Here is a 14,383-nt window from a genome sequence, read left to right as displayed (position 1 = left end):
TTATGGCTTCCACATCTCAATACTACCACCACTATACATAAAGTGTTTATTAAGCCCACATATCATAGCAGGATAATAATAAATAACACAAAATGAACCAAGTCAACCACCCAGAAAGGCATGATTCAAAGACAAATTGGTGTTTGAGACAACTGCTCAAGTTTAATTTCCTTTTCTCCCCCAGTGTGCTGCTGTCTGGTCTTAGCTCCAGTATCTGACTGGCTCTCTGACACTGACTTGAAACCTGTTCCTCTTAACTTGGCCCAACATCATATGCACTGTGGCTCCTCCCTATAGATGCTGACTTAAGGCTCTCCCGTCTTACTACAAGTGCGGTTCAGCCCAGTCCCTCGGAATTGGGTAAGGGGATCTTATGGTGCTGCAGAAATGTAGTGAAAGTAGGAATGCAAGAGGCTGGGTAAGTGTGGAAAAGAATAATGTCAATCCTTGTGCTTGAATGTGGCACGCAATGGGTGCTCCATAAATGTACTGACTGATTGGAAAAAGCATTTCCAAAGAAGTTTAGCTTGGGAACAAAAGGGCAAGTCAGAGGTAAGAGGAGGATCTGAAGCAAAGGGCTTGCTTGCTTTGGAAGTCAGGTAAGCTGGTTAAGCGGACAAAAGAAAAAAGTTAGAGCCAGAGCTGGCAGACACTCCTTGGCTTGCTTGCAGGATGAGCAATTTATTTGTTTAAAACCTCTCTTATTCTACAAAGAATCTGAGAAGCTAACTGGAAGCACTTTGGAGCTCATAAATGTAGAACATTCTATTTTTCTTTGCTCTACCAAGTCTGACAGGAAGTTGTCTGGGAAAAGAAAACTTTTGAACACCAAATTGTGCAGCTGAAAACAGGAATATTTTTGCCTGGTAAACTTGGGTTCATTTCATCCATTTAATAAATATATCTCTAAACCTAGGGAAGCTTTTAAATTAAAAAAAAAATTATCCACACATATGTTCACAAAAAAAGTTACTGAATAACACATGAACAGTTAATATTTCTTTGTTTCTGGTTCACCTGTTTGGTAGTCTATCACTGTGAGGTAGGCAAACAACAGTTGAAATAAGCATTTTAAAATTAGGCAATAGCTAAGATTTGAACATTAAATTTTGCTTAGATTTGGAAACAAGACTACTACCACATAATTTTGAGGTTGAGTACCCTGAACTAGTTCACAGATGAGGCAGATCATTTGAAAAAAGTATATGCTTGCATTAAGGAAGTCCCACTGAAATTTCTTCCTCTTTTCTCTTTATAGGGTATTGAGAATTAATTTTTTTCAATTTATTAGTGCCTATTTTCAAAGTGTTTCGGCACTGGTCCAACTGGGAAATATTCCGTGTTCCCCACCTTTTTGGCTAACTTATAATTAACAATAACTTCTCTCGAACACTATGTGCCAGGTGCTTGATGTAGTTATCTTATGTGATCTTCCTAACAAAACTGAGTTATCATTCCGATCTTGCAAATGAGGAAGAGAGGGGTATAGAAAGGTTAGATAACTTGTCCAAAGTTGCATAGCCAGTAAGTGGCAGAGCCCCTGACTTGTCTTATTGTTATACCCCTTTCCTATTAGCAGATCAACCCTCTGCAATATAAACAAGCATTGAAAGCCAGAGGCTTGGCTTTTAGGTCCTACGGGATCTCTCGCTGTATCTCCACCCCTTACTGTCTTTCCTCTTTGCCCCTCTAAACCACTGTGCTTCATAAACCATGCTCCTCCCTTTGGGATCATCCCTTTAGTTGGATACCTCTTCCCCAACTCCCCCCTCCCCCCCAACCCAACAAGTCTTGCTTCTTCACTTCAAGTTCTGCTTAACCTAAGTGAAGCCTTCCTGACTACCCTAATTACAACTGCAGCTCCAGCATTCTTGATCACTTTTATCCTACTTTTTCTCCCTTACTTTTAACACTTTCTAGTATGTGTGAACTCTATGAAGGCAGGGATTTTTGTTTTATTCTTGGTGAGAGGCCTAATCTCTAATGCTTGGAACATTACTTTGGCACAAAGTAATAGTCAATTAAATTAGTATTTGTTGAATGGAGACTCAAAATATAAACCAATTAAAAATTACTATCAAGTACTATAGCAAATTAATGTCCAGGCTAGCCCAAGTAAGAAATATAAAGGCTAGATAAAAATGTAGTTAGTTTCCTACAACTTATTGATGCAGCTCTTTATATAGAACTTATTTTAGGCCACATATATGCATTTAGGCATATCTATAATTTCTTGGGGTTTTTCTTTCAGCAGTTTTTAAAACAAAATTGTTCTATGTTATCCTGAAGTTTGAACTTCCTAATTCAACCCAAACAGTTTATATTTTGACATATATTTAAAGTGTTACACATAGCACATATATTCTTATGTATAGAAATGTACTCTTATTAAAATGTGGTGAACAAAACCCCTTGTGGATTATGTTCCCAGTGAACAAGGATTTTAAACAGTGCCATGATTATGCAAAGGGATTACTGTTAATTGGAGGAAAAAATAGCATTTTTACTATAACCTCATACAACATTTTTACTTAATGTCACCCAATGTTTCCGGTTGACTTCAAGTATCTGTACTTAGCAGTGGGCAGAATACTGATGCATGATTTAACAGGAAAATCCTTTTTTTGTTTAAAGAGAATAGATTTTATATTGGTACAGTCTAACACAATATATGTACTGTCAATTCAAATCCATGTTTAAAGAGTTGCTGTATCAATATGCATACATACATATAAAACTATTTTTCTGGGCTAAGGTATTACAAATAGCATATTGAATTGTTTTCCTTTTAGAAACGAAAACAGGGCATTATTAAAATTCTGAAATCCAGTAGCCCTCCTAGGAGAAATTAGCCAGCATTTGCTAAACTATTACCTTACATGAAAATTAAGGTTTATGATTTTTAAAAAAAAAACTATTTCCACTAGAGAGTACTCTCAGATATCCAAAAATAATTTCATTGCCATCTGCTACCAAGAGGAATACAGCCCAAGGTCTATGCTAATTAGCAAATTTTAAAATAATGGAAATACAGGCATTTAAAATCTTAATATACAATTTGAAGTTGGTTGTGTGTATATTAAACAGACTTAATTCATGGGCAGAAAATGGAAAAATGCATTATTCAGACTCATTGAAGAATAAAGTATTTCATATGTTTCTTACAGATACCTGAAGGTACTGCACCCCTTTAAATAAGCATAATAAACAATGTACACTGTATATCATTTTTTTTTTTGCTGATAGCTTGAAGACATTATTATGAATGTCATTAGGAACCACACCATATAAAAGCAGTGTTGCTTTTAGCATGTCTTCAACTTTCCTAGCTTATTACACCAACAGTTTTATGTCAACAATCTATGATAAAGTAAAAAAGCATTACTTTTATGACATTTTCTTTGCACAGTCTTGTTCATAGTTGTTTATGTGGTCGAAGTTCCTACAAGTCCAAAACCCAGTTGTTACCAGCACATTAAAAATTAGAAAACATTACTAACTGTTCTTAATTTTCTAGTTGTACTACCCTCCTTTTTATAATGTCATCCTGATGGTTCCTAACGTGAATTTTTCAGGCAACTGAAACATACATCTCTACTTTTGCTACAAATCTTTTGAAAATTTTATTCCTTCCTGTCTGTTTGATTCAGACTCTTCATTATGAACACCTATTATACTAAGAGGTAATACAACCATGCCCTTAAGGCTTTGCTGTACAAGGTTATCTATCCATATGCTACATAGACTCTGATTATTAACAAATGTAAACTATGTTTCTTTGGACTTTTCCTTCAGTGGGCCAGTGTACTTTCCTTGTTGCCTAAGGCATCTCTCGCCCAGCCCGTAACACACGCACACAAGCAAACTGCTCTATCTAATATGGTCTGGGCTGGGAAATCTGTTAAGTCAAGTTGTTATAATAACGTGTTTATTACGTCAGTAAGGCTCTGCAAGAGATGTGCAGGATTCTCTCAGGAGGAAAAGACAACAGCTTTTACCTACAGACTCTGTGGCATCTATGTGGTCTATATTGCTTCTTGGTGTTTCTGTGAGTTAAAATAATATTCTAATTGTGTTTTCAAATTTAGATCTTCAATTTCCTAACATTCATTGCTCAAAAATATTTAAGCAAAAAAAGTCCCTAAATCAAATTCTAATTTCTATAATTAGAAGGGCACATTAAATTAAATCTGAATTGGTGTTCTTTGGCAGTATGTTCAGAGAAAGGGTGACCAGATCTTAATACCAAGAATCATGAAGGGTTGCCAGTATGTTTACCAGTGAGAAGCATTTACTTTCCAGTGTTCATTGTGATAACACGGTTGATAGTTCAAACAATTTATTGCTGCTTTATATTATACATAATTAAATGAAGAAACATGTTAAACTCAAGGGAATTTTTAATTGGTTACTTGCAATTGTTATTGCAGGCAACAACTTGTACATGATTTTATTTCCAAATCCACAAAAAACAAATTTTATACAAATCAGCACTGTAAAAATGTCAATTACAGCCCCAGAGGCTTTGCTGGCAGAATAATTATCTAAATTCTAGGATATGGGGAAACAAACTTTTTCTGGATTCATCTTTTTTTTTCCATTTTCTTCTTCTTTTTTTTTTTTTTTACAAAAAAATTTACAAGTGAAATGTTACTACAAAACTTTTTATAAGGATTTTTTGCAAAACATTTACATTTTACCATCAACTATTTCTGTTTTAAAATCATAATGTAGATTTAATACCCAATGCTGCACATCAATTTATGTGGGATGACAACTTAGTGACATGCATAAAAAAACACCACAAGGCATTAAAATGAAGACTTAAATACAAATATTGTTGCAATAAAACAGTTATAAAATTGAAAAATAGGACCTAAACATCATGCTTATCTAAGTCTGACAAATTAACTTTTTCTCCTAGATTACACTTTTATTACTGCTCTCATGAGAGTGTGATAAATAATGACTTAACATCAAGTTCTAATGTAATCAGCAACACATACACAAACCTAACCAAAGAAAGTATACTGTAAGAAAAAACTATTCTAACACTGGAGTTAGATAAATACACAGCTTTGCACTGATAATTACAATAAAGAAAAGTTTTACAATGGTGGAAAAGGGAATGAAGAGTGAAATGCCATTAACCAAGACTCTACTGCACATCTGTGCCCTATTACTTATAACAGCTATATCCCACTTAGTCAAATAAAGGACATTGAAATTTACGATTCTTTTAAGACAGAAAAGTGGATTCAGAATGGTATGCAGAACAGACTGTCAAAATATTTCTAATTCCAGTGGTGTAATGTGCACCTGCTAACATAAACTAATATATTTTATATGCTATAAAACTCTCCAGATTCAGTTTGATAAATTTATAATAGGCCTCATTGTTGATTAAAAAATAACTCCATTTCTGATCAGCATACATAGGTATGCATTAAAAACTGGTTCATGAATAATGGTGCAGAGTGCTTATACTTGGTATTAACAACAACAACAACAAAAAGTCACTCTGAGGAAACATGATTAAAACATTAAGAAAGTTTCTTTGCATAAAAAAATTTATAGTACTGATTGTGTAGCATAATGCTAGATAAAATATATATTTGATGTTTCAGCTCCTATATAATAAAATTAACAATTAACACTACCAAATCCTCCTCTGTACCAAACAAAACAACAAACTGATTCTGATGTTTTAAAGCCAGATGTATCAGTTAAGAGTACATTAAATAAAATATACAAAACAATTTACAAAATCCAACTAAAATTTTAAAGACTTTGTTACAAGTCTACAAAAGCTTTAAGAAACTCGAAATTTATAACCACAGTGTAAAATTTTTTTTTCCTTTAATCTCAAAGCTTTTTTATACAAACTGAAAGTACAAAAGACCTTCAGTTTTATATAACGCTACAAAGGGCTGGCCTAAAGTGTACATAGTGTAAACAGTGATCATTACAGTATTTCTCCTTCATCAAAAATACATAAAACATCACAACTGTGGAAGAGAATTCACATGAGTAGTACTTTTCCTGAAATAATAGAGAATGCACAAGAAAGCATGTACCTCTATTCAAACAGCCCTCAAACTAATGATGTTTAACTGAGCAGGTAAAAAATGCAGTTTTAAAATGGTAGTCAATTCCATTAATTATGATTCTTTGTAAATATCTTTTTTAAATATGAAGTATCTTATTAATGTTTAAGCTGTTGGTATAATCCAAAATTTTTATATGAAACTTCTGGCCATCTTTCCTAATAAGACCCTTTCCTATAAGACCCTCAAATAAACAATGAAATACATATTTTCCCTTTAGTCACTTATTTGACTTAAAATTATTCTAATTTTTAAAAATAACTTTGCTTAATAATATCAAATCTATTATATATTTGTTAGGCTGTCTTTTTAGGGAAGATTCATTTATTGATATAACAAAGACATTACTGTGCTATAAATTCCTTATTGACCTTCTAACAGTACTAGAAATAAAATGGGATTGGCCAATTTTCAGTAGAGAAGAATAAGAAAATGGTATGTAGGTATAATTTTCAACTGGCCTTAAACAAAATGTGGTAATTCTTTCTTTGGCTACCAAGTCAAAGCATAAAGAATTCTGCACATTGTCACATAACTCATATTTATAGAATATGAAACTACAGAATGATTTACATTCTATGCAAATATTGCCAATATAAACATTTAAAATGAATTTTGTGGTTCAATATAATCAATGCTAACCTCAAAAGTTTTCATGTTAAGGTGCCCCATTTTATTTTTCTGAGGCTCCCATGAGTTCTGTTTTAACCATTTTTCTTCCAGCATTTTCCTAAGGTTTCAATTTACAATTTAACCCTAAGGTTTAGTTCTAAGTTTCTCTTGTGTCTCCAGATGGAGAAAGAAATTGGACTTCACTGATTGTCTGCATACACACTACTATAATGTAGCGGTAATAAAGATCTGAGATGCATCTCAGATTACTTTCTTGGAACTTACCTACTTCAGCTGTCGAAGAATTGCCAGCATTTAGAAAAGATGGCCAAAACGGTTTTCAATTGATTTTCCAAAAATCAAGCTAAGGAAATACAGCGTTATCCCTATTGTCAGTTAATTATCTGTTTTTATGTACGACCGAGAAAAAGAAATATGCAAAAATTATTACTGAGTGAATTTATAAAAGTACTTTCAAAGAAAACAAGCCCAATTAAGGTGCAGCTTGCAAACTACTGAGGTCTGTCTTTTTAAACATGTTAATACATGATGTTAAGAGAAGGGAAGATTCAGTTAACGGTTATGTGATGTATTACCAAATAACTACAACTCACAGCATGGAGGGAAATACTTTTCCATCTGTTTCAGTATATCGGTTTACTTTTTGTATTTTTAAAAAATTCAACACTTCACGTGTTGTCCCGAAACCTTGGAATACTTAAAGAAGCCAAGAATGAAAACATGATTTCCTACTCTGTAATCCACTTGACCAGCCCATTTCCAGATTTTTCAAAGGTGTGTAAACTTAAGTGCAGCACTAGAGGTCTCTCTGTAAATAACTTTTCAGAATTCTTCCATGTTGGTTGAAACATTAGGAGTTGCTGGATTTGAATCTTGAGAAATGGCTGCAACTGTAACAATTCTCGGGGAGCCAAGCACCTCTGTAACAGATGAGTCCAGTTCTCCCGAGGTAACAATGGCAAGAGCTGTCCCACCACCTTTCTTATTCTGGTGCGTTTTAACATGTTTGGAGAGATGATCACTCCGCATAAACCTTTTAGAACATTCTGGACATTCAAATCGCTTTTCACCTAAATGGAAAAATAAAAAATGAAATTATTCACATTTTATTTAAAGAAAATTATAATTAAAACAACTGTCTCGTCTGGGTTCTGCTACAAACTGGAAATAAAAACTGGAGCAATTAAAATAACCACTCTGGGTCTCAGCGTCTCTGTCCACAAAATAAGTTGGTTTCTAACAGATCTTGAAAATCTCTTTCAGGTATAACAATATACAATGCTTAAGGCTTATGTCTGCCCTTCTCTAAATCTACTACCTGGGTTCTAGTCTTAATCCCTAAAGGCATGAAATATCTTGGAACTATTTCAAATAAAGTTACTTCAATAATTTAATAATATATTGAGTTTCTTCAATAACCAAACATGGGGGGGGGCAGGCACATACTGTATTTCAGATGTAATGGAGTTTCTAGGTTTCACAGAGTAAGAATGAAAATTCCTGCCATAACAAATAATCCTTAAATAAGCTCTTGGTAAGATATTACATATTCCTAACTAAACTAACTATTTTTTATGCTTTAGAATAAAAACTAACACTTTTCTATATTAACTTAAAAGAAAAAAAGCCATTTCATTTCTGTGTTCAATGGATGGAACAAATGACAATTTGGTTATTTCTATATTCTGATGTTCACAATGGATCAACCATTAGTTTAGTCCTTCCCTCTAAAATTGTTAGTTAAAGGAATGAAGTGCTTCCCCAGCCTGAGAACAGAAACTGGATAAGAAAATTGACTGACGTCTTTTCTTGAACCTGCTTTGACTTACCTATAGAAAATCTATATGCTCAAATTTGTCTGTGTCAGATATTTTTCTTTTTAATGTTTGCTTTTATTTTTTAAAAATTGCATTTGCAGTCTCTTAAAGAACTTGAATTCTATTTCACAGTGTTGAAAAATTAAATAAAAGGATAAATAGATGTTTTAAACAAAATCTTCAACAACATTCGAAATAAATGAAATTAAGATAACATGACTTGAATTTTATGAATGCTGACACTTAGATAAAGGCAAAAAATTAAGCATTTAAGAATCAATCTCCTAGACCCCAAGATCTACAGCCAACTGATCTTTGATAAGGCCCCCAAAGCCACTGAACTGGGACATAGTCTTTTCAACAAAAGGGGCTGGGAGAGTTGGATATCCATATCTAGAAGAATGAAAGAGGACCCCTGCCTCATATGCTACACAAAAATTAACTCAAAGTGGATCAAAGACTTCAATATAAAAGACAGTACCATAAACTCCTAGAAGATAATGTAGGGAGACATCTTCAAGACCTTGTATTAGGAGGTCACTTCAAGACCTTGTATTAGGAGGTCACTTCCTAGACCTTACACCCAAAGCACAAGCAACAAAGGAAAAAATAGATAAATGGGAATTCCTCAAGCTTAGACGTTTCTATACCTCAAAGAAATTTGTCAAAAAGGTGATGAGGCAGGCAACTCAATGGGAAAAAATTTTTGGAAACCATGTATCTGACAAAAGACTGATATCTTGCATATATAAAGAAATCCTACAACTCAATGACAATACTATAGACAGCCTAATTATAAAATGGGCAAAAGATATGAGGAGACAATTCCCTGAAGGGGAACTACAAATTGCCAAGAAACACATGAAAAAATGTTCAGCTTCACTAGCTACTAGAAAGATGCAAATTAAGACCACAATGAGATACCACTTCACACCAATTAGAATGGCTGCCATTAAACAAACAGAAAACTACAAATGCTGGAGAGGATGTGGAGAAATTGGAACTCTTATTCATTGTTGGTGGGACTGTATAATGGTTCAGCCACTCTGGAAGACAGTCTGGCAGCTCCTTAGAAAACTAGATATAGAGTTACCCTTCAATCCAGCAATTGCACTCGATATACACCCAGAAGATCTGAAAGTTGTGATGCAAACAGGTATCTGCACACCAATGTTCATAGCAGCATTATTCGCAATTGCCAAGAGATGGGAACAACCCAAATGTCCTTCAATAGATGAGTGAATAAACAAAATGTGGTATATACACACAATGGAATACTATGCAGCAGTAAGAAGGAACGATGTCGTGAAACATATGACAACTTGGATGAACCTTGAAGACAATGCTGAGCGAAATAAGCCAGGCACAAAAAGAGAGATATTATATGCTACCACTAATATAAGCATTGCTGGGGGAGAATGCAGGAGTGTTGGGCTTTCCCACCTTGATGGCTGCTGATGTACTCGCAGACATTGGGGACTGGTGGTTCGATGGGCTGAGCCCTCAATCATGGGCTTTGCCCTTAGGGAGACTGTTATTGCAAAGAAGAGGCTAGGCCTGCTTATAATTGTGCCTAAGTGTCTCCTCCTGAATACCTCTTTGTTGCTCAGATGTGGCCCTCTCTCTCTAGCTAAGCCAGCTTGGCAGATGAAATCACTGCCCTCCCCCCTATATGGGATCTGACACCCAGGGGTGTAAATCCCCGTGGCAACATGGAATATGACTCCCAGGGGGGAATTTGGACACAGCATCATGGGATGGAGAACATCTTCTTGACCAAAAGCAGGACGTGAAAGGAAATGAAGTAAGTTTCAGTGACCGAGAGATTCCAAAAGGAGTTGAGAGGTCACTCGGGTGGACACTCTTACGCACAATACAGAAAACCCTTTTTAGGTTCTAATGACTTGGAATAGCTAGCAGTAAATACCTGAAACTATCAAATTACAACCTAGAACCCTTGAATCTTGAAGACGATTGTACAACAATTTAGCTTATGAGGGGTGATAATGTGACTGGGAAAGCCATATGGACCACACTCCCCTTTGTCCAGTGTATGATGGATGCATAGAAAAACGGGGGCAAAAAAAGAAAAAAAAAAGCACCCAGTGTTCTTTTTTACTTTAATTGTTCTTTTTCACTTCAATTTTTATTCTTATTACTTTTGTGTGTGTGGTAATGAAAATCTTCAAAAATTAATTTTGGTAATGGATGCACAACTATATGGTGGTACTATGAACAATTGATTGTATGCTTTGTATGACTGAATGGTACGTGAATATATCCCAATAAAATTCAACTATTTAAAAAAAAAATCAATCTCCAACACTTTCAAGTTTCTCATTTTATTTCAAAAGAATAATTCTCATCTTACAAATTTTAAAGCTGGAAGACATCAAAGATTTTAATCAATGTTTTCATTTTATAGACGAACAATCTGAGTCTCAGACATTAATTTGCTTAGGAATTATAAAACTTATTAAGGGTCAAGGCAGGATTCACGGCATCCAATTTCTACTCAGGGCTCTTTATGTATACCACAGAAAGCATCTAGAGACCTTCATTCTTATTCTTTTATAGCAACAATGGTTGTGAATTATCAGGAAGAAATCAGGTGGTGCCGGTATGAAGACTAAGTTCATGAATTAAGCACACAACCCTGTGATCAAACTGTACACAGTCATTATTTAATAGATATTTGTTAATTGTGATGTTCATGAAGTCAGTAATTTTTAAACAAATACCATTATTCCAGTAATTTTTAAACAAATACCATTATTCTAATTATTTCTGTGATTACAATATCTGTGTTCTCTTTATAATACAATTATCAAATTGTTGATAACAGTTACAGTGGTAGATCAAACAGCCTCCCAAAGATGTTCATGCCCTACTCCCTGAAATCTGTGAATATATTACATTACATTGCAAAAGGGACTGGGCAGATTTAACAATATAAAGAGAATATTCCGAGTTATTTAGGTGGGCCCAATCTAATCAAATGACCTCTTCAAAGAAGAATCCTTTCTTCAGCTGAAGTTGAAGAGAAGCAGAAGGAAAAGTCAGAGAGACTACAAGTAAGAGACGCACCTGACCTGCTGTTGCTTTAGCAGGCCACAGGGAAGGCATGAGAAGCAATGTGGGCAGCCTCCAAGACCAAAGACTGACCCCTTAGCTGACAGACAGCAAGGAAATCGGGACCCAAGTTCTACAAGCAAAAGGAACTGAATTTGGTCAACAATCTTAATGAGCTTAGAAACTGACTCTTCCCCAGAACCTTCAGAATACAGCCCTATCAATATCTTGGTTTTATCTCTGTGAGAACCTAATCAGATAACCCAGACAAACCCATCCAAACTTCTGACCTGAAGAAATAGTGAGATAATAAATTTGTGTTGTTTTAAGCTGATAAATTTGTGGTAATTTGTTATGGCAGCAATAGAAAACTAATATAGTTATATAAGAAATAACCTTGAAAAAAATAAAAGTTGAGTAAGAAAGCATACTTGACCTATTATATGGGTAAAGATCTATTAAATAAGTTTATTAAAGTATCCAAAGCATGTCAACAGCAAACTCCAAATATTTTTCTATGAGAACATGAGAACATAACCCAAACAATTTTTGTCTAATAAACTGAATATTGTTAAGACAATGCTATATGGTATCACATGACTACTAAAATAAGTTACTTTTAAAAAAAAGATTTAAGATGATTCATATTTAGAAACTACATTAGGCTATTCCTAGCATGATAATCTTAGTAATTTCCCTTGGAAAAATTTGGCAGAGATATTCAAATAGGATTATGAATATGAATGGATGAATGAAATAAAGTTCTTTTAAGCTTCACATTTATGAAGTACCCCTCAAGAGCCAGTTATCTTGAAGATGGCCTAAGGGTACACTGACTGATGAAAAGATTGGTGAACTGAGGTGTATGCATACAATAGAATAGAGTGGCTGCAAGAAGGAATGAAGTTGTGAGGCATGCAACTAGGTGAATGGACCTTGAGGACAGCATTTTGAGTGAAACAAGCCAGCTTAAAAATGTCTGGTGCATTTGGTATTCCTAAGCGATACATACACACTTTGCCCAATAAATATCATTGACCGTATGTCCATGCGTAGCTTAAATACAATTTCTTAGTGAAAACAAGATTACAACATTACAGAAATAATTTCTGAACTCATTTTAAGAACCCAATTTATTTAAACTAATGAGATTTGTGGTCACTGGAGAGCTTTGCATTCCTCCACAACCGCAATCTAGCAGTTCCTTCTGAAATTTCTTCCTTCCCAACCGAACTTAGAGTATGTTACCAAGTATTTCCATGAGTAAAATTTGCTTATCCATAAATGCAATGAGAAAACTGACAAAAATTGTCAAAATCAACCTTTTCAGAATGTCAGAAATGACCAAGCCCCTTAGCAAAGACAGAGAAATGAATTTGTTTCAGGTATTTAAAGAAACCAGTCCAATTATTAGCTTACAAATAAGCTGAGTAGAGTCTTCAGTGAACACACACACAATAAGGAATAAATTCAGGAAAGTCACTAAAGAAACAAACAATGACTACAATAAGCAGCAACAACAACAAACCTGGGAAAGGGGAGAATCTGTGTTGCCACATGTTTAATTTCCAACAAAGCATGAAAAGAAACAGGAGGTATGGTCCATATACGGGGGGAAAAAGCAATAAATAAAAACTGTCACTGAGAATTGTTGGATTCACTTCAAATCAGTTATTTTAAATATGTTCAAAGAGATAAAGGAAACCATGTTTAGAGAACTAAAGGGAAATACGAGAACAATGTCTCACCAAAAAGAGAAGACCAAAAAAGAGATAGAAATTATAAAAAAAAAAAAAAAAAAAATACAAATTTTGGAGTTCACAATAACCAAAATGAAAAATTCACTAGAAGGGCTCATCAGCAGAACTGAGCAGGCAGAAGAAAGAATCCGTGAACTTAAAGAAAGGTCAATTGAGATTACCTGGGCTGACAAAAAGAAAGAAAAAAGAATGAAGAAAAATGAACAGAGTGCAGAGACCTGTAGGACACCAGGTATGCCATGCAAATGAATGGGAAGAGGACCAGAAGGAGAGGAAAGGGGAAAAAAAGTTATTGAAAAAACAACGCTGAAAACTCCCCAAATCTGATGAAAAACATTAGTCTATACATCCAAGAAGCTCATCAAATTCTAAGTAGGTTAAACAAAAAGAGATCTAAATCAGGACACATTATACTCAAACTGTAAAAAATCAAAGGCAAAGAGAATTAGAAATTAGCAAGTGAGAAGTGATTCATCATATACAATAAAAATAACAGCTGATTTCGCATCAGAAACCAAGGAGCATAGAAAATATTGGGATTACATTTTCAAAGTGCTAAAAGAAAAAAACTGTCAACCAAGAACTCTATATCCAGCAAAAAGGTCCTTCAAAAAATCAGGAGAGAGTATTAATTTTTGGATTGTGGAGTAGGAAGCTCCAGGAATCAGATCTTCCCCCCAGACTACTGAACTGGAAGGAATTGGCTGAATCGACTTTTTTGAAACCCTGGAGTCTAGTGGAACACAGTGCCACATCCATGGAGGAGGAGGAGGAAGAGGCATGCAAATTGGGGTAAACAGGGATCAGCTTTTGCCATTCAAGAAAATCTGCAATATCACTAGATGGATGCAAACTTAAGAGACAGCTCAGGGACTAAATATGAGAGTTAAAACTTTAGGATTACAAAACAAAGAAACAGGAAGTGACAGCCCATTCAGAGAAACAAGATAAAAATCCAGAAACCATCAATGAAGACCAAGTTTTGGACTTACCA

The 14,383-nt window shown here is 34.6% G+C and overlaps 1 protein-coding gene across 1 annotated transcript in view; it reads right to left on the bottom strand.

Annotated features, from left to right (window-relative positions):
• Window positions 1-4,322: 4,322 nt before the first annotated feature.
• The window catches only part of SP4 (Sp4 transcription factor), a 132,772-nt gene continuing 122,711 nt past the window's right edge, over window positions 4,323-14,383 (bottom strand). Inside the window, exon 6 of the mRNA XM_037836871.1 lies at window positions 4,323-7,810. Within this exon, the coding sequence (XP_037692799.1) occupies window positions 7,563-7,810 (248 nt within the window). The 3' untranslated portion in view covers window positions 4,323-7,562. The remainder of the gene's footprint in view (window positions 7,811-14,383) is intronic.

This window comes from Choloepus didactylus, chromosome 5 (genome assembly GCF_015220235.1).
Source record: "Choloepus didactylus isolate mChoDid1 chromosome 5, mChoDid1.pri, whole genome shotgun sequence".
Taxonomy (NCBI): Eukaryota; Metazoa; Chordata; class Mammalia; order Pilosa; family Megalonychidae; genus Choloepus; species Choloepus didactylus.
The sequence above is the reverse complement of the archived record's forward strand: the minus strand, read 5'-3'. Positions and strand labels throughout refer to the sequence as shown.